The sequence below is a fragment of the Seriola aureovittata genome, chromosome 24, assembly GCF_021018895.1.
Source record: "Seriola aureovittata isolate HTS-2021-v1 ecotype China chromosome 24, ASM2101889v1, whole genome shotgun sequence".
NCBI lineage: Eukaryota > Metazoa > Chordata > Actinopteri > Carangiformes > Carangidae > Seriola > Seriola aureovittata.
Genome location: NC_079387.1, coordinates 8,968,934 through 8,992,469, shown reverse-complemented (window position 1 = coordinate 8,992,469; position 23,536 = coordinate 8,968,934). Strand labels below are relative to the sequence as shown.

Sequence of the window (23,536 nt, the reverse complement as noted above, 5' to 3'; positions counted from 1 at the left end):
AAAAAAAAGAAAAAGAAAAAGAAATCCACACCAGACACAGAACACCTCTCATGATTCACACAAACAGAAATCCAAAAGAATGAAGCCAAGTAGAGCGACAAACTCGATTGCATTTTTCTTGTGCATATAAACATTTTAATTAAATATAAAAGAAAGTGGCCTGGCTGAGTGCAACAAACAGGTATGAGGGGTTAAAACAAAATCCAGGCCGTCTTGATTCCTATCAAATCTCCATCTTGGATCATCACTTCAGTGCAAACGCAACATTCACTGTGTATAAAAGTGACTTTAAATAATTCAGGTAGTATATCTATTATTCAGTGTTTATTATTGTATGGGCTCACATGGTACAAGTGCTGCTGCGTGTTATTGTAGGTGTGTTTATACGAGAGGAGAAACCCATTCTTGTGTACCCAAGGTGAGAGAAATGCTGCTCACTTTCATGGGTCGGTGGCTGAGATTAAACTGGGACACAGCTGGGGGAATTATTGATCAAAGTTAATTAGATAAAACAAAAAGTAAAACACTTTGATATGAATGCTAAATTTAAATGCATTATCTAATTTTCAAAAGTGGGCACAAAAACATTCTTGAACCAGAGGCATGTAGATTGTGTAAGTTTTGCTGTCACACTCGTATATCTGCTATTAAAAAGAGCCACAGTGGAGACACTAACATCTTAGCTGGCAAATAAATCCCAAAGCTCTCTCAACACTTTCACTTTCTAACAGCAAACCGGGTTGTTTTAGAATAGAGGGGCCCTCGAGTTGAGCTCAGCAGCCACAGACACATTTTACAAACAAAACTAAAGTGGTAGGTGGTGCTCAGTTTCCACCCTGAGCAGACCTGTTGGCCAGAGAAAAGAGAGAAGAAACTGAAAACAAAAGAAATGTGAACATTCATTCTTCAAAACATTTGTTTTTGATTTGGACAGAGTCTGGCAAGAGAGTCCAGACTGAGGCAGCAGAGGCAGGTGGTTGGATGTGCGTTCATGTGGCGCTCCTTAGATGCACCGAGATCTTAGCAGCTATGAGCCGGCTTTGTCCGAGTCACGCAGCCCCCCTTTGTGTCTGGTACTAGTTCGGAGTTTAAAGGCGGCCTGGGGGCCGCTGTGGTGGAGCGCGGTGCTCGGGGCAGCGAATCTGGAAGGGAGCATGGCAAAGATAGAGTATGATGAGGCCAGGTCTCTGCCGGGAGCGTCTCTGGTCGCGTTGCGCAGCCGGGGCTGATGGTCCGACAGCCGCAGGATCAATTCGCCCCCTTTGCAGAGCTCTGCCAGGAGGTGGTGGGAGTCTGTACAGCTGATCCCCTCCGGAGGATCTGTCACTTCCAGGATCTGACTGCTCACTGCAGACACACACACACACACACACACACAGACAGCACTGTGAGCAGCAGAGACAGTAAATAAAACAACTGTCATGGGTGAAGAGAAAAATCAGACCTGCACCATCGGGAGGCTTCAATGAACTGCTGCTCTCAGCTTTAAAGCTTTAAGGTGGAGCAAAATTTATAATTTAACTATTTAAATTTTCAATTGGTTGTCATAATTATTCTCTGAAAAATAAGCAGCGACCTCATGTTAAACTTTCCACCATCACATCAGGCTGCGTATAAGCCCCCTCCTTGTTGATTGTTGACAAGAGCACCTGAACAATGCAGAAAAATAGCTTGGCGAGTGCAAAAAAATACGACGCAATATTTGAAATAATCAGCACATTTCTCTCGGCACAAATACCGCCAGGGCTGCAGGTTCCACTGCCAGGTGTGGATTCTGCCCTGTCTGTAAATTATTCTGCTTACATTCACAAACAAGACGCTTTTTTTCCCCACAGCTGTGGAGCGCAGCAAGCATATTGAGACACAACAACAACAACAACAACAACAACAACGTGCTGTTATTTCAGTTAATCTGCTAAATAAACGACACCGCGGCTGGATTTATCACGTGATTCATCTCAACACGAATTTCCTCCTCTGATTGACATCTAAACCTTGATGTTTCACCCTGCAACTGCAAAGCGCTCAGAAAGTGCTTGCCTGAATTTCTACACACAACCAAGTAGAAAACACTTGGTTCAGATTAACCTCTGGTGCTTCGTTCTGCAAGAGAGGAGGTGAAATCACGGTCAAAATGTCCGATAAAGTAAAAAAAAAAAAGACTGCTGTTAACTCAAGGTTCACTAAACTCAAGCCTCCCTCTGGACTTCCTATTACCTGCTTCACCTACACTGAGATCTGAAGACAAAGATTTTCTGCTGGCCTTCCTCCCATGACCGCCACGCCAAACCCCGAGTGGACCCTGAGGAGACAGAGGAACAGTTGGGACATTTGTGGAAGGGCGGGGGAGGGATGTTTCCTGACCGTAAATGTCATAAACTAACTTTGAGATTATAAAATAACATTTATTGGTGATAAAAGAGATCTGGTGTGTGTCTAACCTGGTGTTTGGTCACCATGTGGGCAGTGTGGATCAGTGGAGGTCTGATGGAGGGTTTGTAATGCAGAGGTTGGCCCAGAAGAGAGTAGTGCGCTTCACCTGCGTGATCACAGCAGAAACACAAAGTTATCAGAACAGTGGAAACTAAAAATCTGAACGTCTACTCTAAGTTTATATTGAGTTATTGTTGCCACATGAATTAAAGGTTCCAAAAAAATATTCAATTTGAGCAAACAAAAAGCTCCTCTGCAGGTAATCTCTGATTGGCTGGTTTCTGATAGTGTAATCAGTTACTAGGGAAGAAGGGCATCACAGACAAGCTGAAGTAGTTTACACACTAAACAGCAGTAAAAAACTAAAACTGTGCCTGTAAATTTAAATAAATCATGTGACATTTGCTGTAGAGTTTGCTAAAAACTCATTATAAAAGCACGCTATAAGGTGGCTAACACCAATTAGCAAGACAGCTATCTACATAATATTAAACTCGACACACTCAAGTTCAACTACAATTATCACAAAGTCAACTAAGTTAGCTAATCTTATTTAGCTTCTTCTTAACTGCACGTTAGCTTCCTACCTAGCAAGATGGCTAGCAAGCAAGCTAATGAAGTACGGACTAGACAGTAACTGCTAGCATGTGGCTATGGTGCACCATGCTTGCCGCTCTCCAAGTGCTTCCCTTCTTCCCTAGAAACAGACAATCCCTACTAGCAATCTAATTGGAGGCAAAACATCCAATCAGACACGACCAACTCCAATTTCCCAGTTGACAATAATGTATAATGTAACGCTGCGTCAGCTTTAGTGAGAGAGTCCACATTCACTGGTTTTTGTTTGCTCAAGTGAAATCATGTTGGTGTGAGAACTTCTCTACAGAGTGTAATTAACTTGCTCTCAAACAGTCTCTCTGATTCTCAGGATTAAGGCACAAATATAATTTCACAAGTTTTAATTAGGCTGCCATGTTGGTAAGCACATCCTCTGTTCTCTTTGAGTAAACTCCACGTGGCCCCATCGTGACCTCTGACCTTGTCCACCGTGGCAGAAGGCTGTAGGGAGCTGCGGGTGGTGGGCCATGACAGGGATGGGCGAGATGCCTGATGGGAGGCCCTTGACGGTGTGCGGCTGGCCTGGCGAAGGAGTGAGCGCCGGGGACGAGGGCAAGCTGCTCTACACACAACACACCAGACGGGGGCGGCGAGAGGAAACGGGTGGGGAAGGAACACAAACACTTTCATTCAAAAAAAAAAAAAAAAAAAAAGAAGCAAACCTCGGCTGCATCTTTGCTTTCACAAAGTCATTTTGTCGTTCAAGTTGTTGCATTAATGTACCATTCCCTCCACATTAGTCCCTCTAATGTACCATTACACCCTAATGCTGAGGACTATTTTCTCCTCATTTCCAGGTTACGGCAGCGTTGACTTCATTTGCGGAGCCTATTTGCTACGACACTTAACCTGCCTGGCTGCAGGGAGGCGGCTCTGGCTCAAGGGGGACCAACGAAACTGAACCGGCTTTAAAAACTGCTTCCTCGTCTTAACTTTCCGCCATGTGCTGCGTTATCTTCTGTGGCAAACACTACCTGGGGCACATTTATAATTCGTTTTAACATTATTTGGAAATCGCTATATCAATGTTTTTACACAACACACACTACTACTACTTTTAACCCATTGTCTCCCCGTGGACGCACTCGGGCAGCGTTTGTACCTGGGTGTTGTCCGGAGGCGGAGGGAGCTCAGCGGGCCTGCGGCTGCGCTGGTTCTCGGGCCCGGGGTGTTTATAGCTGGGCTGTTTCCGCTGGCAGGGGGAGGGGGCCCGGGGCTGCTGGCAGGGGCCCGCTGTCATTTGCAGCATCACCATGCCGCTGCCGGGGGCCGGTGGTAACAACCCTGAACAAACACACACACACAGATTTAGAAAACAGACACAAACACAAGCTGGATATAGAGAGTTATGGTTGACAGGAGGGGAATGATGTCTGACTCTTAATACGACCTATTTCTATTTAATTCATCACGTCAGCTCATCGTTCATCCACCAGAGTAAATGAACAGATTAAATGTGTTTTTGCCCAAAAGCTCCTTTTCAGCACTTTTGTTCAGCTACACACCTCATCAGTGAAAACTCTGCTCTCACACCGTTAGCTGCTGAGCATTTAGGTTTTAAGTGCTTTGATTAAAACAGTCCATTCCCCTCTCCTGCTAAATCCACCGCAATGATCCGGCAGATCCAATTATCTAATTCGTTTCTGACGCATCACCGTGAATGATGTGACTTAAAAGACAAACAATCTCGGGGGTTGAGACGTAAGCTCCTGCTCTATGAATTCAAAAACAATACGACATATTTCCATCTAATTAAGTTCTGTTTACTTAAATCTCACATTAGGTTGAAATAATACTGCAAACTTTGCACAACTGACACCGCTGTTGATTTATGAATTAATACCGTATAACAGTAGCAAGGACGATGGATATTTGGGCTTAATCTGCGGATTATTTCTGGCCCCGGCCTGGCCAATTAAAAATGTTTACTGGTGACGCTGTAGGTGAGGCCGCCACGAGACCTTCATCTGACCTCATTACTGACGAGCCAGCAATGACGGCTCCCTCCACTGCTCGCTGTAATATCAGACATGAATAATAAAGGTCATTAGAGAGGAGACGGCCCCACCTGGGTCTCTGGACAGAGACTCTCTGCCAGACCTCCAAATACAAAAAAGGGGTTTACATGAAAACACAGGTCATAATATTGATTTTTAATCTTTTTAGAGCACAATATTGATTTTATATATTTTTTCACTTTGTTAGTTTCTACTCAAATATTGCTGTTATGGCTGGACTGGCCTGTTGCCCAGGCTAATTTTTTATACTGTAGTAAACCAGTGGCATGACAGTGAAGCTCATAAGCCCCGCCCCCTCAGTGTAAGCAGATGGGACATGGGCCAAAATTAAAAAAAACATTAAAGTAAAAATAAAGTGGGAGGAAGTGGTGACGTGTCATTCATCTTTATTTACAGACACTGCACCAAACAACAACTCACTATCTGTTTAATCTGTGGAGGAAGAGGGCGCAGTCATCGCCACGCTTCACTCTTTTATTTTGAAAATCTAATCTAATGGCAAGATAAACCCAGGGAAGATTATTTCAGTATAAAAGTGAGCTCTGGCAGAGATGGGGAATCTCCTCATGTCTAGAGTGGGCTTCAGAGGAGAGGGAGCGTACCTGCGTACTGCTGGCCCGGGTGCTGCTGGGAGACGCACGGGGACGAGGTCTGAGGAAACTGGAGCTGCTCCATCACCGGGGCGGGCAGGAAACTCACTGTTGAACTGTGAGTGAACACACACATACAGTAAAGTGTTTAATAACAGGGTGTGTGCAGTTCTCAACAAGTTAAATCGAGACTTTCAAAGACATTTTTAAGACCACAGAGAACGTAATTTAATACTTGTAAACAGAATCAATGAAAACCAGCAGGCGTGATAAGTACTGAGCAAGTGCATGAATTTATTGACATCAAACATTTCCTCAGTACTTCCTAGCCGTATATAACAACTGGAGCTGTAACAAATAGTATAATTAATTGATTAGTTGATCAACGGAGAATTAATTTTGATAATCAACTAATCATTAAGGTCATTTTTTAGGCAAAAATGCCAAAAACATTGATTGTTTTTTCACCGTTTTCAGATGTTGCATAGATTAAATATCATTAATTACTCTTTATACACAGACCTGGATAAGCAGCAGGAAATAGATGGATTAACCAATGAAGACAAACACAAAAAACTTGCAGATTCTCTGTTTAAGAAGTAAAAGTGGCCACACTTTTCTACAAAGGTGCTTCTGGCAGGTCTGAGCTTCAACACCTGAAGACAAAGACGTCTAGTGTGACGCTCACGTAGAAAACAGGCCTTTAAAGCGATGAGAAAAATCCCTTCTAAACCCGCACAGACGTAAATGTCCAGGCGCTGTGAGATCCCGACGCTGCAGCTGAGGTATTAAATGTGAAAGCTAACTTTAAAGTCCATCTGTAGAGTAGGCGCTCTGCTCGGTAAGCAACCTGCCTGCAGGGGCTCGTGTACAGCTGGTGAAAAAGCAGGCTGCAGGTGGACAGTCGGTCCTCGTGGGAGAAGAGTGAGCTGTTCGAACGCTGCCGCATAAATCATTTCCACACCGACTGCCCTACTAAAGCAGCCTCATTTTACAGCTGGGACAATGAGAAAGTGACCTCTCCTCACATGTGCGTATGTGTGTGTGTGTGTGGTTTCATTGTTCTTCTGCAGGTGATGAGTGCGTACATGGTTGTGTTCACGTCTGGTGTTTGTTATGTATACGTGCATGCACAATGGTCCCAGTAGTGCCCCACTCACCACTATCCAGATTGATTGGGTCCATGGAGGTAGAAACTAATTACATGTTTTGCTTTCTGTGAACTAGTTCTATCAATCAGCCATAATGAGAGAGAGCGCGGCGCTCCACACTGCTCCACTGCAGCACAGTAATGGAGGGAAACGGCTAAAGCTCTTTGAGAGGGCGTCGGAGTCGACATTCATCAGCTGCACGCGGAACCCAGTTCACCAAAAAGCATTCTGGTAATAACTTCATTTTTTCCCCCTGCGGTGAACAAAGATGACCTTGGCCCACGAGGTGCTCTGGGGATTCACTCATCAGGCTTGTTAGGTCTATAAATAAGAGGCACCTTCAGGAGCGAGAAACAGCATCAAGTGTCGGCAGATCGGTTTTTCTGGGACAAAGAACATTTACAGCTGAGATAATAATTCAATTTAAATCTGATTAAAGCAACTTCTGCGATTACAAAGCTGTCACGATACGAGGATGACCATAAATCAGAACAAGTTTATCATCAGTGCGAATGCGACTTCAGCTCATTTTGGAGCAAAGGAAAAAACAAAAAAATAAAAAAATAAACGCCCCAGAAAACCCAATTAACTCTTGGTAAAATTTCAAGCAGCTGCTTTAGGCCTTTACACTGATTATTAAATATTATAACAGAAATTGTGTTAATACAAAACATGAATGTGAAATATTACTTTAAACTAATTACTCTCATACATCAAAGTATTAATGTGAAGGAAACTGTTCAACCGAACTATTTCTTATGCAATAAAACAACTTAAAGCACCTAAGAATCGTTTATTGTTTCTCTTTATTTCTCTTTACCATTAAATATTTATCGATAAATCAAAGTTAAAGAATCAAACACTCAAAAACTGATGGTGGTGTGGAACATGAATGAGTGAAATAAGAATTCATAACGCTCCAGTTTGACATTATTACACATGTGTAACATTTATGGCTGAATATAAAAATGATTTTCATCCACTTTCTTTCATTTCATGCTGACAGATTATTCACATGTTCCTAAGTGTCGTACCTCATGGTGGTGTGCTGGTTAGAGGGGAGCAGGCTGTAGCAGGGCTGCATGCCAGCAACAGCCACTGCCCCCTGTCCTGGCTGGCAGGACACAAACACTGGCTGCTGGTACGTCTGCTGTGGCACAGAAACCTGCTGCAGGAAAAATAGAAAATCAAGTAAATAAAGACACAAAACACAGATTTATCGGCCAATTTCAGCACATACAGACACCTGCAAACATCTGTGCAAATGGAAGACATGAAAAGAGTAACTATAATAACTCAAATGCTGCTATTTCCCTATTAATCAAGCACCCAAGCTCTTATTTTGGAAACCATCTCTTCTTCCTGTTTCTCTACAAGAACACAGAGCTAAAATCAGCCGCCTTTGAGAACATCTTTTTCATTTTTAGACTGCTGATACTAATCTATCTGACTGAGGCGTGCCTTTATCAAATACCTGATAAGACTGCATTGGAGGGTACTGGACCATCATGCCTTGCATCTGGTTGCCCATATTGCTTTGCTGGTTGCCAGTGAGAGCGAGGTTGGGTGTTGGCTGCACGCCCACTACGGTCTGGTAGCTGGACGCTGGGTTTGGCATCACGGCTTGGTGCACTGGGGCAAAATGAGAAAAGGCACAACGCTGTGACCGAATGAAAGGAGACTCCTGATGGGAACAGTGCGATAATAACACGACACGAAAAACACCGCCATTAATATTCAGGATTCATATGAAACATGGAGGAGAAGATGCTAATAAAAGCTCAGAGGGGGAAAAAAAGGCTCGGTTATCAAGATTTTACAAGAAAACAGTGCAAGATTTTAATGATTTTATTGTGAAATTTGCTTGTTAATACAATTACAATAAAGACACATGAAGCTAGGTTAGAAGAGCCGACGTTGGGACTGGTTTGGGGAGTTGAGCTGTTATAGTTAAGGAGGTTTGATGCACTTGGAATAAATTAGAAAGTCAATATATTCGATTTAGCCTGCGGTGGCCGGAAACCCGCAACCTGAGTGGCCGACCTGACGACCGCCACTTCATCGAGTGATTAAGTTCAGGGAGGGGAACCGTACATCACATTTCTACAGTACTTGTTAAAAACCCATTTAGAGCGCCCCAAAGAAAATGGCACACAAAAGGCGACACAAAGTCACAGTTCCGGCCATTTTCCGAATGGCCTAAAATGGCGGCGGTTATTCCTCGCCGGAGGGAGGGAGAGAGGGAGGGAAGGAAGGAAGGAGGGGGCAGGGGGGGGAGGTAGACACTTAAATGTCAAGGTGACAAAAAGAGACATTTGAAAATACTGTCCCTCGTGACACACACATGTGGTAATCCAGGTGACAAAGGAGAGGACGTCCTTTTGTGAAGGTGTCTTTACAGTCTGCCGCCCTGGGAGAAAAGTACAGCGAGACAATGAAAGTGCTCCGCGAGGAACAGAGGCAGGAGGACTATTTTTATCCACCCCCTCGTCTCCCACCTTCACGTACAAACCAAGCATGAAATGACCGTAATATCAAAACGCACACACTTTTTATTCCGTACCAGCAGGCAGCAGATTCTTCACTTAGAGAATTCCTTCACAGGCCGATAACGTCCGGACATCACTGACCGCCCTGATTTTAGACGATGACAGTTTGCTGCAGCTCAGGGATTAAAACCTTCAGTGAGGACGGACGAACTAAGAGCAACTTTTGGGGGGGGGGGTTTTCCATCCTCCATTAAATTGGCTAGTTTTACAATTGGTCGCTCGCCCTGATGATTCCTGAGCCGACCGTCCAGCCGTGGCGAGGTTTACTGTACGTCCTGCCGGTGAGGAGCGAGGGGCTGGAAAAGAGACCGGTTCACTGTGAGATTCATAGAGGCCTCTCAGACAGCGTCCCGGCCCCGCGTCCCGCCTCTCAGGCTCAGTTCCTCATTCGTACAGTGGCTGAAACCAGCTGACCGCAGACACATTGATTACAGATATATGTCGGCCATGACTGCTGTGGTACGGGAACGCCAAACTAAATCAGCTGACTCCCCACTTGTTTCGTTCAACCCATAATTCATAATCTATCAGCCTGATTTTATGCGTGTATTTAAATTAACGTTTAACTTTTATAAGTATGATTTAAGTTGCACGTGTTTCCGTCTTTTCTTTCTATGAATGACATTTAGTTTTCTACAAAGATTAGTGTCAAGGGAACAGCTGATTAGTTTCTCATCAATCATTATGATTGTTTTAGCTTCACACGGGAAATTAGATAAATCAAATAGTTGCCAATTAATTTAGGATCAACTGACTGATCAATTAACTGACTAATCCTTTTTAAATTTTTGTAGTTTTCATCAATTCATTAAAGAAAATCTGCTTTTCTTTCATGTTGGTTTCATTTAGAGTTTCAACAATTAGCTGATTAATTAAAAATTTTTTTGGCTTCTCAATCAAATTTTGATTTTGCAGATCTGATGACATCAACTTGGGGGTCTAGGAAATTGTCCTGGACGTTTTTCCCAGTCAAATAACCTGCAGCACCACGTAACAGTAAAGAGTGAGGAAGATCCTTCAGTGCCTTCATGTATCATATGAAACGCTTTTCCCAGAATGACCATGACTGAAGCTGAAGCCCTGTGGCGGCGACGGTCTGATGCAAGCGGGTGGAAACATCCACTGGTTTTTCTCTGTGGACACCGACTGGGGCCGTCAGAGAATTTCCCCCCCGATAACGTATTTATTATGTGCGGTGTCTTCACCTTTAGATGGTCTTATACGTTTTTTTTTTCCCCTTTAAATTAATGCAAAAACAGAAGGGAAACGAGGCGCTGGAGTCATTTTTTTTCTCTGTTTCCCTGAGAAATAATTGCTGTCCTTTGCCTTTGTAGGTCAGCTTCATTTGTCCGCTGTCAATTCCCCGGGTCCCCAGCAGGGAAGCCACATTTGCAGCCTACAGATGACAGAATAGTGCCGCAGCCACTTACAGAGACGTGTGGTGTGTGTGCACAGCTGTACAAGTTACAACTGTACAAAGATTACATCCAGTTAAGCAAGAGCGCGTGTGTGTGTGTGTGTGTGTGTGTGTGTGTGTGTGTGTGTGTGTGTGTGTGTGTGCGTGCTGGGAGAGAGACTGAGCAGAAGCTAACAATCTCAACTCCTGTGGTGAAGGAGAAAAAACAAACAAAAAAACAACAACCCAGAAGCAGAATAATCAAGTTGATGACTCCCGGGGAGACATCTGAACTTGTAAAAAAAAAAAAAAAAAACAAACAGTGAGGAAAGCAAGGGAGAAATATTTGTCCTTCACTGGAGCCGTCGGACTGCGGCTGGCAGGGCTCCCTTGTGAGGAAACAAGCAACAACAACAACAACAAAAATACTATCTAAGAGCAGAAAGTGGTGAGTTAACAAAGTCTATTGATACAGCGAGGCTGAGCTTTGCTGTTGACAACAGGAAGTCTGCAAATTCAAAGATAAATAAGTCGCCTCACAACAGAGACTGTGGATCTTATTCATTAAAAAGAGCCTTTGATTTGTCCTTTAGATCCGTGTTGTCACTATTTCAAAGCTTTGTTTAAAGTTGTAGCTTCGGTTTATCACGGAGAACCGGAGGAATGAAAGGCGACCTGCTGCTTTGTGGTGTCCAGGTGCATTTGTCATGCAACACAACTTCCAATTGGATGTAACGACTCTAATTGCTGATGCCAATTATACTATATGTATTTAGACAATCTCTTAAAAAGGAAAATATGGACCTTTAATAAAAACAAACCTTGTTGCTGGGGCAGGTTTTGGCTCTGAGGGCAGTTATAGGGTTGTAGCGCGTTGACGTGGGTCCGGTAGTGGTGCTGCTGCTGCTGCTGCTGCTGCTGCTGCTGGGTGGAGCAGTGTGGGTGGTGGGTTGAGGAGCAGTAACACGTGGACATCTGTGGGAGACGCAGAACACTCGTTTGAATCCATGGATAAAATGACAAATTAAGACGTTTTCAAAAACAGACACTCATCTCAGAGGCACCGACCTGCTGGACGGGCTGCTGGATGTACGTGTGTTGCTGGAGCAGCGGCTGGTTCAGTGCAGACCCGGGGAAAGCGGCGGGTCCCGGGGTGGAGCTGGGATACGTGTGGTTGGGGCCTGGAGTCGGGAGTGGGACGGGCTGACCCTGTAACACCCCCGGGTGTCCTCCTGTAGGCCCTGCCACCAGGTAGCTAGCAACCTGCTGCGGAGGGGCTCCCTGCAGCACCACAGGGGACGGGTGGTGGTGGTGGTGGTGGTACATAGTCCGATAGTGGTGGGCCTCTTGAGCTGAAGCGCCGCTGTCATTGGGTGGCTGCTGCCCCAGAGTCATGTGACTAAACTGGGCGTTTAGGACGTCAGGCTGCAGAGATAATTCGGTGTTTAATTTTTGTTAAATTAAATGCAGCAACAACACAAACATAAAAAACATGTGGCACGAGGGCACAGACAACCAGAACCCGGGTCACAGTATTTTACACATTAAAATCATAAATATGGATCAATACAGTTCAACCAGCAGCTGATTTCTAAGCTAAGTGCTAAATCAAAAAGGCATTTGATAAAGCTGACTCTCACTTAGAGGTTTAAAAGAAATCCAGAGTTCAAATGTGACCCAGGTCTGCAGAGACCAACACTCTCTCTCCAGTGAACTATTCATCTGTATCACCAGCGCTCGCCAGTGCAGGTCATTTCTGACATGTTGTTGGAAAAGTAGTGTTTTTAGTCATGGATTATTCAGCGCTAACATCTGGTGATGAATTAAATATTAATGGAACTTTCCACAGGCATAATTAGTCACAGAGGCATGTCTTTCACTAAAACCAGGTCAAAAATGAGGTTAAGTGAATGCATGATCTATATATGTGGGTAATGGCTCCTGCTGGATTTAGATGCACCTTTCCACCCAAAAAAAAATTAAAAATTGAATAGTTAATTGGGGGAATAATAAGGTCTGTGTTGGAGTTAGATACCACTAAAAAGACCTTGTTAAGCCAAACCTCCAATAACGTGGAGTCGAGAAAAAATTAACTACAACAAAATTTGATAAATTCACAATTTCAAATAGATAAAAATGTACTTTTTTGTTTTTTTTGCATTTTAAATAATAATAGAAGTTTATAAAAGGAGCTCATTAAAAGGCACATCGATACAGTATGAAGACCTGGGTCAAAACAGAGCTCAGTGTTTCTTTAGCCTGACACTTCCTGGACGTCCGTGTCAGAGTTTAATTCATTAATTTCACAGCTCAGAGAAAAGTCTCCACACAAACTCTTAATGAGCCAGGTCTGACAGGAGATGGAGGAGAGGGAGGGGGGGGAGGGGAGGGAGAATAATAAAATGGAAGAAAGAGAGTTCTGTACCACAGTGTACTGTTGGTTAGGATAGATGGGCAGGAACTGAGAAGGAGGAGGAAGAGGAGGAGGAAGAGGATAAGAGGCCGTTGGGTTGTGGACAGGCTCAGAGGACGGCTGGAGAGGAGGACAGACCGGCTGAGGAGGGAAGGGAAGAAGAGACGGACAGAGGGACAGGACGTGAGACTCCACGAAGGATGCTGGTAAAATGGCGAGAGCTTCATTTGACCATTTGCTAAGCCCCGCCCCCCCTCAGTTACTGTTACTATGTACTACTTTTTTTATTTTTAATGTCTTAGCTATTAAGCTACCTCGCATGTAAAAGACTGCAGCTAAAGCTAAAGCAGATAAACATCTTTATGTGCAGAGTTTACTTGCTTCAACATGTGGAAATCCAAAACTTTGGTTGCTAAGTGATGATTGGACATTTGCTGTTTGGGGTGGGGGGGTGAAGCTCCTATCATCAGCTGCCATTTCAACACCGTCAGTTAGTGAGGTTAAGAAGAAAAAGTTAGCTCTAGTTTTTACACAAATTCAGTGTGAATGAAGAAACGGTCGGATCCCAGCTGGAAAATAAAGTCCCCGCCCACTGACCTGGGAGTGTAGATGATTGGTTGGCTGTTGCTGGCTTGCGGCAGAGATTGGCTGCTGTGGCGTTTTCCCTTGCTGCGGGTTCCTGCCAGCAGCGGGCATGATGCTAGCTGGGTTATACACGACAGTGCTGCCATCAGGATGGATGAAAGGCTTGCCTGTTAAATTAAATTCATAGGAGACCCCCCCCCCCAGAAAAAACCCAGTTTTGTTAACTGTACACACACTATTAATTCAGCATAGTACAAAAGGCAAACACTTGAATTATGCTCCTTGTGAGAGTCAAGGACACACCCAGACACGATGCACGAGAGGAGAGTCGAGAGGATTTGGCAGCAGCTGAAGTTCAGTTTGGAGCCCGAAAGTGCACAAACTGTGCGCTCGGCCCGTGATGAATATTTACAGATTCCTCCCATCTGTTCGATGCATTTTGATCAGCGTGCTTTGGTCTGACTGCTAATTTGACAGACAAACCGAGTGTAGCCTCATGCCAACCTGTAATTCTGTCCCCAAGTCGTGAATATTCACGAGGAAACCGGGACATTACAAGATGAGGGAAATTTATTTTGGGGAAATTGACTTTGATTTAATGCATCAGATTGAGAGTGAAGCAAGAAACAATTTAATGTTTCATTTTTTACAACAGAAACTTGTGTCACCCACCTGTGTGTGGGTTGACCAGAACACTGCCAGGTGGTATCCCTGAGGCCTCTAACGGCAACACATAATAGTTGGATGCGTCTGGAGCTGGTGGCGGCTGTGACGGGACGCTCTTGATCATCTCAGGGTGTCCTGGGCCTCTGGTGTCGGCGGCTGGGTGGATTAAGGGCGCGCTGGGGATGCTGGACCGGGATGAGGCCGACACCGGGAGAGGCAGCTGGGGACGGGATAGCGAGCTGGACGAGGAACCGACACTACTGCACGATTCTGAACCTGAAAAATAAAGAACCAGAACAACAGAGAGATCGTCGTTTACTTCCGACACTTCCCAGAACGAAGGAAGCTTGAACTTGTTGCTTTCAGCCTGTTAGTTATTCACATGGGTGAAGAGTGTCGATCTGGTGATAATGAAGCAGGGGAGAAATCTCACAGTCGTGCTTCTTGTTAATAACAATGTTACGTCTCTTTGTTACTGCATTGCATTCTGGTCTCTTCAGGCAAACTACTGATGGAGAAATTGGTATCTCTGCCCCGCCTGTGATGGATTACTCCCTGTGTAATTACTGAACGCCGTTCAGAAAGGGCGGTGCGCACAAAGAAGCCCTTGATTTTTGCGAGTAGGGACTGACATCGCAATCTGCTGTTTTAGGGGCGTGAGAGGATTTAATGTTTGCTACCATCAAGCCACGACGACCTCCCCTTACGTGACCTCTCCGGGTGTCTGGAGGAAGTATTCAATCTTTTAACAGACACAGAAATTTGTTTATCTAATCTTTCCTTCACTTGGTTGTTGAAGGGTGCTGAAGTTCATCTGTGCTCAACTTAAATCTTGCTTTTAAATTACATCACATTCAGTGCTTTTTGAAATAAAATACATGTGGGGAATAATGTGTCGAAACCATTTCACGAAATTATCATTATTATATCATCATTTTTGAGCATTTATATATATATATATATATATATGTCACAGATCATGACTTTGAGCAAAAAACTTTGTCAAAAAAGGCGGAAAATAATAAATAAAAATGAGCGAAGAAGAATTTATCCTCGATCAAACATAGGTTCGTGTTAGAGGTGGCTCTCAGCCTGTTGTGAAGAAAGGTTATCTGAGGGCTGAGGAGAAGGGCGAGAGACGACGGCAGCACAGGCAAGATGTCTCCTCGACTTATACTCCCAAAACACACAGTGAGGGCAGCCAGCCGCCTCGTAAACAACTTATAAAACTGCTCAGGCAAGAAGACTGCTGCTGCTGTCCCTCTGTGAAAAGAAAAAAAATAAAAAATCTGGGAGATTGGTAAAAATAGAAAAATGTCGGACGGAAAAAGCAGCAGAGAACAAAATGGAGAGCAGAGGCCAAGCAAGGATTTCTACCCTGAGACAGAGAAGACGAGCCGGCGGTGAGAGCAACACGTTTCGTTTTAATCCCAGCCAATCAAGTTACAAACGGATCATATTGTGGAGTAAGCGCTCGCAGCAGGAGAGAAGCCCCAGCTTCGTCTGGGCGACTTCTCACTTCTCAGACTTATGCATAATGCAGCACCTCCTCCTTTCGAGGTTTTATACCGCTGTTGTTACAACACTTTTTTTTTTTCTTTAAGAGCCTCCTCCATCACTGTGTTGCTGCACGGTAATTAGCTCTGACAGCTGTCCGGCTACGGCGCGGCCCACAGACTTTATTGACCACGGCAGGACAACAAACATTAGTTCTGATACGACGTCAGGTGCCTTCGAATGCTGCAGGATTTTTGCTTGAATACGCAAAAAAAAAAATCTGTATTTCTGTTCCCTTTCCACTCAGAGAAGCATTTAATTAGTGAATTTTTTCCTCTTCATGTTGGGACGTGGGCTTCCTTTCCCCTTGTCTGTGTAGCTGAATAAATGACAAGTCCCTCCCTCACCTGTACCAGATAATCACCATCAATCACAGAGCAGCTGAGTCTCTCTCTCCTAAGAAAAACAATTCATTAAAATACAAGTGTGAGGTGTTTCCTGCGCTGCTTTGTTTCCTTTTAAACGAACTGACGCCGCCGTCTCCAGCAATCTGAGCAAATACTAAATATTGCATTAGTTAGCTGTGTGATCCAGCTCTAGTCCGTCTGCCTCGGTCGCAGCTGTCTCTCTTGCCTGTTTTGGAGAGCCTCCCGGTGCTCTTGCTGCTGGCCGTGCTGTCCCCTCGGACCAGGCCCGGGGAAATGCCGCTGAAGCTGCTGGCCTTGGTCATGGCGGGCCGCGGGGCGAGCCGGTTGGAGCTGTCCGAGCTGTCGGTGCTGCTCCACGGCCGGGGCTCGCCGTGCCGTGGCAGCGTTTCCGTCTCGGAGCTGCTCTGCCGGCTGGCGCCTGAGCGACCGGCCCGTAACCTGCGGGAGAAGGAAGTTGTTGTTCTGTTTGTATCAATAATGTTAAAACAAAGCTCAAAAATCTTTGTAACCAGCAGTTGAAAACCAAAGGTTATTTACGAAAAAATTAAAATTGAGAGAATAAAACAAGAGAAATTTGGCAACTAAAGCAATTTCAACAATCTGTGTTACTTGTTAAACTGTTTACAGCTCTTCCGCCACAAGATACACATTAAAAAGAGGAGAAAACAAAAGCCAGACACCTACATAAAACAGTTTTTAAGAAACAAAAGATGGATCTGTGTATTCTGCGGCCTGTAGATTACCCTGTTTATCTAAAATATGGCCTGCAGTCATCTTGTAAAACCATATTCAGCCATGATAATTGTAGATTTAACTACAGCAGAGCTGCATCTTCCCCCACGATACATTACATTCCTGTGTGATCAATGCTCGATCAATAAAAGACGACATCTTTAACAAAAAAAACAAAAAAACGGTTCGGTTTAATTGGCAAGCTTTGGTCCGAATCGCCTGTCCCACATGAAAAGGAGGGAAAGGAAGAGGCCTGGGCAGAAAATCTTATTTAACAGAAGCTTTCTTGAGCAGCAAAAAAACAAATCCTCAGATCAGCAGTCCTGTTCCTGAGCGAGCCGATTAATGCAGACGGCAATTCAAGAGCGTTTTTTTTTTTGCCTGCGGTTCAGTCTCTGAAAGTAGCTGAATGATGTGACGACGGGGGTGGTCGTACCTGAACATTTGCCGCCTCTGTTGGGTGCTCATGCATGCGTCTTCATCCTGAGCACTGAAGGGAGGAGGAGGAGTGAGAAAGAGAGAGAGAGAGAGAGAGGTGTTACAGAACAGGCGCTTGACAAAATGAGATATCCACCATTTTAAAAAACATGACAGAGCTGACTCTAATTAAAGCTCTTCACTTTTTTAAATGAATCACTCCTCGAGTTTTTCCGACAGCAAAAATGATTCATTTAAAAAGTGAAGAGCTTTAGTTAAACATTAAAAGAATAAAAACCAGCTCTTTCTTTAGCCAATTAACCAACAATTCATCATCCATACCAGCTTACCTTCTGTCTAGTATGAAGTGATCTCCCTGTGGGTGAGAACGACATTCACAGTCAATTACAGGAGTACAGCGAACGCATCGTACAGTCACCTCAAACACATCTCTCTCTGCATTCGAGCTCTGCTGAAAGCTACGATTCACGCCTCAGTGCAACTGGGGGAAAAATAAAATTAAAATCCTCTCTGTGTCCTTGAATTTATCAATTAATATATCAAATGTTGCATCAGGTGATTTGACCCTGTTACGCCTCTAATTATGGTGGTGGTGGTGGGGGGGCTCCAAATCTGAGCAAACCCGGCTATAAATTCATAAATCCACCAGTTGTAATTGGTTGCAAGAAATCTACTGAATTTGCACATGAATAGAAATGACACAAAGATTTGTGCAACATGCCCCCCCCACCCCCCACCTCCTCCTCCTCCTCCCCGCCTCCACCACCCTCCCCAGCCCCCAGCCCGCCTACACTAACAGCTCTCACATCATGTGCAAATATCCTTTCTCTGGCTCGCTGGTACTCCTCCTCCCTCTCCTCCATCGATTTGCTCCTCTTGTCAGCTTTCAAACGCATTCGAATCTGGCAAGGACACACCACACATACACACACACACATGCACGCACACACACACACATACCGACACACACGCTTCTTTAGCAGCTATGTCAGGGACGCCAGATTGTCCCACTCTTCCCAACATGTCAGAAATGAAAGTGACAGCTTGGTTGGAAAAAAAAAAAAAAAAAACACCTACCGTGCTGTCTTCACGATCAAAGCTGGAGTTGTCTCGTTTGAGAATGTAGCGTTTCTGAAAATCGTCCGCCCTGTCTTCCTTGATGTGCTCTGAGAATTTCTGATCGGGTCTGTCGGTGGGGGAATTCACAGGGAGTTTTAGTGGCAGCTTAATTTCAGGCAGATGCTGACAGCAGCATATGTTAACCAACAAACAGCGGCAGGAAACCAACCTATCCGCCGACTGATTGCAATAGCTATGGCTGCAGAACGAGTGAAGCGGCCTACTCTTAAATGTCAATCACTCTCGATAATACTATAATTTATGAACTGGATTTTCCATGAAAGAGAGGCTCACATTCTAGTGTTGGTGGTTTTGTTGATCACCACTGATTTTCCACTGGGGTCCACATTGTGGTCCATGCCGAAGTAAGCTGCCACTCGGTGCAACAGCATCCTATGGTACGAGGTCATGGGCGGGAACTTTCTCTTTTGGCTTCTAAAGAAAAAAGAAAATAAAACACATCAGTCACAATGCCAGTCTGACATGAGGAGTTCAGCAAGTTAAGTTCATGTTTCATCTGGTCGCCGTATGTTGTTGTTTTACCATGTAAGAAAAACATTCAGACTTACAAAAGACACTAAATGGAGAATTTGATGACCAGAGTCAGAATAGAAAGTTCAGTAACAGAGCAATCACAATCCAAACAGCTGGGACGATGAACAGCTGTTTGTCGTAATTGTGCGACATCAAGCACAGACCATCACCAAGTGTGAAGATCCTCCTGTTATCTCGAAAACAACTGGAGTGTTTAATCATCAAGTTCTTCTTCTCTGGTTTAATGTGTTTGTGTGAAACTTACTCGTTATTGCTGATGAAGTCCAAGATGTCCTGTTCCAACTTCAGAAGCATGATTCGATCCCTGAGGAAAAACAAAACATGGTTTTTACTCCTCAGGTTGTAAGAAAAGATCATCGACGTTCAGAGAGTAATCGAAACAAAGTTAAAGGCACCAGAAAGTGGCAGATCAAAATTCATGCAGGGGTTTGGCGAGTTGCTAAGCTAAAGTTTTTAGTGGCGAGTGTCAATGCTTCACTGCAGCCGTGTTACTCAGGTGTGTTGAGCTTACCTGGGGTTACCCTTCAACGTGTTGACCAGGAACTCATGCAGATCTATGCCAGTTGAATCTGTGTAGTCTTGACTGGAATCTGACCAAACAGAGACATAAGCGTTGTTTCAATAATCAACATGGCCACGTTTGAAATTAAAGCTTATGCATCGCAGATCTTCACTTTCAAGCTCCGACGTGTCCTGATTTATAAAACAATCCCTGGGATTTTCTCAATATAAAATTTTATTTCTATGAACAACAAGGAGCTCGAAAATGTTCCACCTCGTTAACTCCTCCAAATTAATGATAAACAGCTAATGAAACGCCTGTTGTGAATATTGATATGCAAATTAATCTGGCTTGTCATTCAAGTATTTGTGAGGGGGGAGAAAATGGGAAAAGTCAGACAGGCAACGTCAGAAAAAGAGAAACTTCGGTGAGGGTGACACTGTTGACCGTGATATCTGATGGTTGTTTTCTGGTGCCACCGATATGAAAAAACAAAAAAGAAAGACAAACAATCTGGCAGCTTGTATCTGCGGCGCTGCCAGCTGAACCATTTGAGAAATGAAGAAGTGGACAGATAACGAAGTTGACACCAAAAACATGTTCCCGTGCACCAACAAAAGGATGGGACCCATCAGTGGGAGTCAGGGACCACCGGAGCTCCTTCCCCACGGTGGGTGTCTGGTTCCTATAATTGGAGGCTGCCTCATCAGTAGTGTTGCTCCACAGAGGGAAGCAGACACCTTTATACGCCCGTGGGAATCTGTATAATTGCTTCACACCTTGAGCTTGTCGCAATTAACTGAATCACGCCAATTATCGGCCCATAATGAGATATCATTTAAAACGGAGAAGTGCTTTTGGACAAACTGGAGGGCACTGCGCCAGAGAGAGAAAAAAAAATGTTTAGGATTGGATGTTCCTCGTGACATGGTAAAGGATATAATTATTAGAAGGCTGTAATTTGGCTGAGTGACACGGATTGTATGATAAGTATCATTAAAGCATTTGGCTTCCTTTTAACACTTTGCCTTCAGTGTTGCCACGGACACGCTGTCACCAAAATGATATCATGGGCGGTATAAACATATTTTACATATGCATATATTATCCTGCCGTGATTTCTATAAATAAATTTCAATTTTTGGATGCATCTTTCAACTTCCTTTTTTTTGGGAGTAAGCAATGTTTATAAATGAGGCCCCAGGTGTTTGTGATGTAAAGAAAAGCTGGAGGTGTTAATGGAAATATCTCAGCTGCTGCGACCGCGATGGCAAATCTGTCTGCAGAAGTTTCTAACCTTAAAATGAAACCAAACTTATATTCAGGGACGTTCTGATCTCTCACCTCTCGACAGCCTTTTCCTCTGCGTTTTCTCAGGTTTGTCCACCTTGTCACAGCTCTCCTCTTTCTCAGCTTGGTCCTGTGCGGCTCGTTCTTCCTTTTCAAAGGGCTGGACAAGGAATCCATCCTGTTCAGGGAGGGGGAAAACACAACAAAAGAAACAACTGAAAAACTGGATTCAGGGTAAGAGCATTTGAAATTGTGTGTGTGTGTGTGTGTGTGTGTGTGTGTGTGTTGTTTGTTGCCAAATGGCCCCAATTTAACTATTTTGACTAGTTACCACACACGAGTGCAATAATGTCAACATTGTACAAGAGCGTCAAATGTTAAATGTGACCTGGGTCTTGCTCTGAATGATGAACAGACGTGAGACATTAATTTAGAAAGGAGGCATTAAATATGAGGCATTTAATTCTCTCTGATCTTGCCTGAGGTTCTAGGTTAATTAGAGAATAGCATGGGCAAAAGAGGCCACTGTAAGACACTTAATAAACTCTCCTGGTTTATCGTGGAAAACCTGTTTCCTTGCTGGTAATAACGCGCCTGCGTCCATGAATTCCAAATCACTATGGCAATTAATCTGCCAGATTAGCTTGTTTTTTATTAAAGCACCTGAATAATACATGAATTTGAGCCTGAAATTAAACAACGCAGCACATTTCATTCCTTAAAATTCAACAGAATGGAGGGGTTCGCTGTAATCCCCCTTCAAGTGTTAAAAATAAATAAAAAAAATCAACCATGCTGCAATCTGGTTGGAAGACTGGTGTGGATGTTTTGTGAGATCTATTAAAAATGGCCTTGGTTTACCCCCTGGTTCATGCTCTTCCTCGCCACACTCACACACACACACACACACACACACACACATATATATATATATATATATATATATATATATATATATATACACACACACACGCACACACACGACTCAGAGCGGTATCTGATTTGCTTTTCAGGCGCTTCTACAAAGGCTGAAAAGGAAAAAGCTGAATAGAAGAGAGGGGTTGCCAGTGCACCGTAAGTGGATTAAACACAACTCTGGAAAAGCTAACATCAGAGGGTCTGTGCGAGTGTGTGTGTGTGTGTGTGTGTGTGTGTGAGTGAGTGTGTGAGAGAGAGAGAGAGAGAGGGAAGTGAATGAATGAACGAGTGAAGGGAAAGGGGGTGACCTGGTGGTGGGAGAGCAGCTCATAACCAAAAAAGGTCATGAGTGTGATCGCTGCAACAGCTGCAGAGCCAGATAATGACACGCCGCGTTCTCCTTCATTTCAAGACGCTGAATATATGTGAAAATGTAAAATGCTAATGAGAAAACGTGACTGACTAATTGCCTGAGCGAGACCGGGAGAAAGTGAAAATGAGTCTAGGATTGCGTGTTGCGAAAGTGACAGCGAGTACATATATGTGTGTGTCTGTGTGTGTGTGTGTGTGTGTGTGTGTGTGTGTGTGTGTGTGTGTGTGTTTTTCAAAGCAAAAGGGATTTTTTATTTTTTCTTTCTCCCCCTGGCAAGAAGCGGTGATGTTTGCTACTTAATGCCACCCTCGGCATCACATGGAAGCCGCCTGGATGATGTGCAGCTGTTGCGAGCTGCCTCATTTGTTTCCTGACATCCATTTACCTTGAGATAAAGGAAAAACAGCGTGAAAATGATGGTCTTCTGAATACGTAATGAACGTGCTGTCAGTCTAAAACAAAAAAAAAAAGAAAAGAAAAGAAAAGTGCGGCGTGTATTCAGAGGGCCCTCCGCTATCGGCCATTGATTGGAAATGACAGCCAGGCGTACGGCGTGAGGGCAGATGTAGATTTCCAGCATGTGGAGACAGCGCAGACGGCCTATAGATCCATACAGGCCTTTGTTCATCCTCACAGTGTGACAGTGGAGGCGATAATGTAAAAATGGTGAACAATGGCAAATGTTTAGATTTGATAATCATGAGAAGCAGCGATCTTCCAGCTGAATGTGTGTACTCCACTAATGTGTTTTTTTTTCCCTCCCTCCTCTGTCTTTATTGCTTTACTTTGCCCCTCTAGGTTAGTTCGCCGCAGAAGGAGTCTCGACTCCGGGCCCAATAACAGTAGCGGGGGAAATATCAGGAGTATTCAATTAGAGCGCTCCACGGCTCTCTGTAGCTGACGTGTGGAAATTGTAATTTCCTCGACATGATTGATGGCAGTAATACAGGACGTCGTGTGAGTGCAGACGATGCGAGACTGTTGTGGGAATAACACCGCCCTCTGGTTATGGGGCTCGGTGCTGACTGGCTGAAACGCATGGAACAGATACACCTGTGTGTGTGTGTGTGTGTGTATGTGTATGTGTGTGTGTGTGTAGGTGCATGCCAGGAGCTGTGCAGAGCGGCATGTAATGGAGAAAGTTTGATCATACAGGGGGCTGTGCCCGGAGATACGGTGTAAAAAAGAAGAGTTGATTTAGCAAAGTAACGTCGGCCTCGCCGCTGGAGCTCGACACTTTCTGTTTTTTTTTTTTTTTGATGATG

The 23,536-nt window shown here is 44.2% G+C and overlaps 1 protein-coding gene across 10 annotated transcripts in view; it reads right to left on the bottom strand.

Moving 5' to 3' along the window:
* Positions 1-103: 103 nt before the first annotated feature.
* The window catches only part of LOC130165488 (R3H domain-containing protein 1), a 42,789-nt gene continuing 19,356 nt past the window's right edge, over positions 104-23,536 (bottom strand). For 4 of the 10 annotated variants that reach the window (XM_056370802.1, XM_056370801.1, XM_056370804.1 and 1 more), the window contains 22 exons: positions 21,035-21,158; positions 19,700-19,778; positions 19,433-19,492; positions 18,928-19,068; positions 18,592-18,700; positions 18,321-18,416; positions 17,844-17,869; positions 17,513-17,566; positions 16,550-16,782; positions 14,426-14,695; positions 13,766-13,920; positions 13,181-13,309; positions 11,824-12,180; positions 11,577-11,730; positions 8,285-8,442; positions 7,845-7,978; positions 5,672-5,775; positions 4,154-4,335; positions 3,472-3,613; positions 2,442-2,539; positions 2,218-2,302; positions 104-1,347 (listed from right to left, as the gene is read on the bottom strand). In XM_056370802.1, coding sequence (XP_056226777.1) covers positions 1,028-1,347; positions 2,218-2,302; positions 2,442-2,539; positions 3,472-3,613; positions 4,154-4,335; positions 5,672-5,775; positions 7,845-7,978; positions 8,285-8,442; positions 11,577-11,730; positions 11,824-12,180; positions 13,181-13,309; positions 13,766-13,920; positions 14,426-14,695; positions 16,550-16,782; positions 17,513-17,566; positions 17,844-17,869; positions 18,321-18,416; positions 18,592-18,700; positions 18,928-19,068; positions 19,433-19,492; positions 19,700-19,778; positions 21,035-21,158 — 3,210 coding nt within the window. In that variant the 3' untranslated portion in view covers positions 104-1,027. Of the gene's footprint in view, positions 1,348-2,217; positions 2,303-2,441; positions 2,540-3,471; positions 3,675-4,153; positions 4,336-5,671; positions 5,776-7,844; positions 7,979-8,284; positions 8,443-11,576; positions 11,731-11,823; positions 12,181-13,180; positions 13,310-13,765; positions 13,921-14,425; positions 14,696-16,549; positions 16,783-17,512; positions 17,567-17,843; positions 17,870-18,320; positions 18,417-18,591; positions 18,701-18,927; positions 19,069-19,432; positions 19,493-19,699; positions 19,779-21,034; positions 21,159-23,536 lie in introns of those variants that run through there. The other 6 variants (XM_056370803.1, XM_056370809.1, XM_056370805.1 and 3 more) reach the window with 6 other exon arrangements.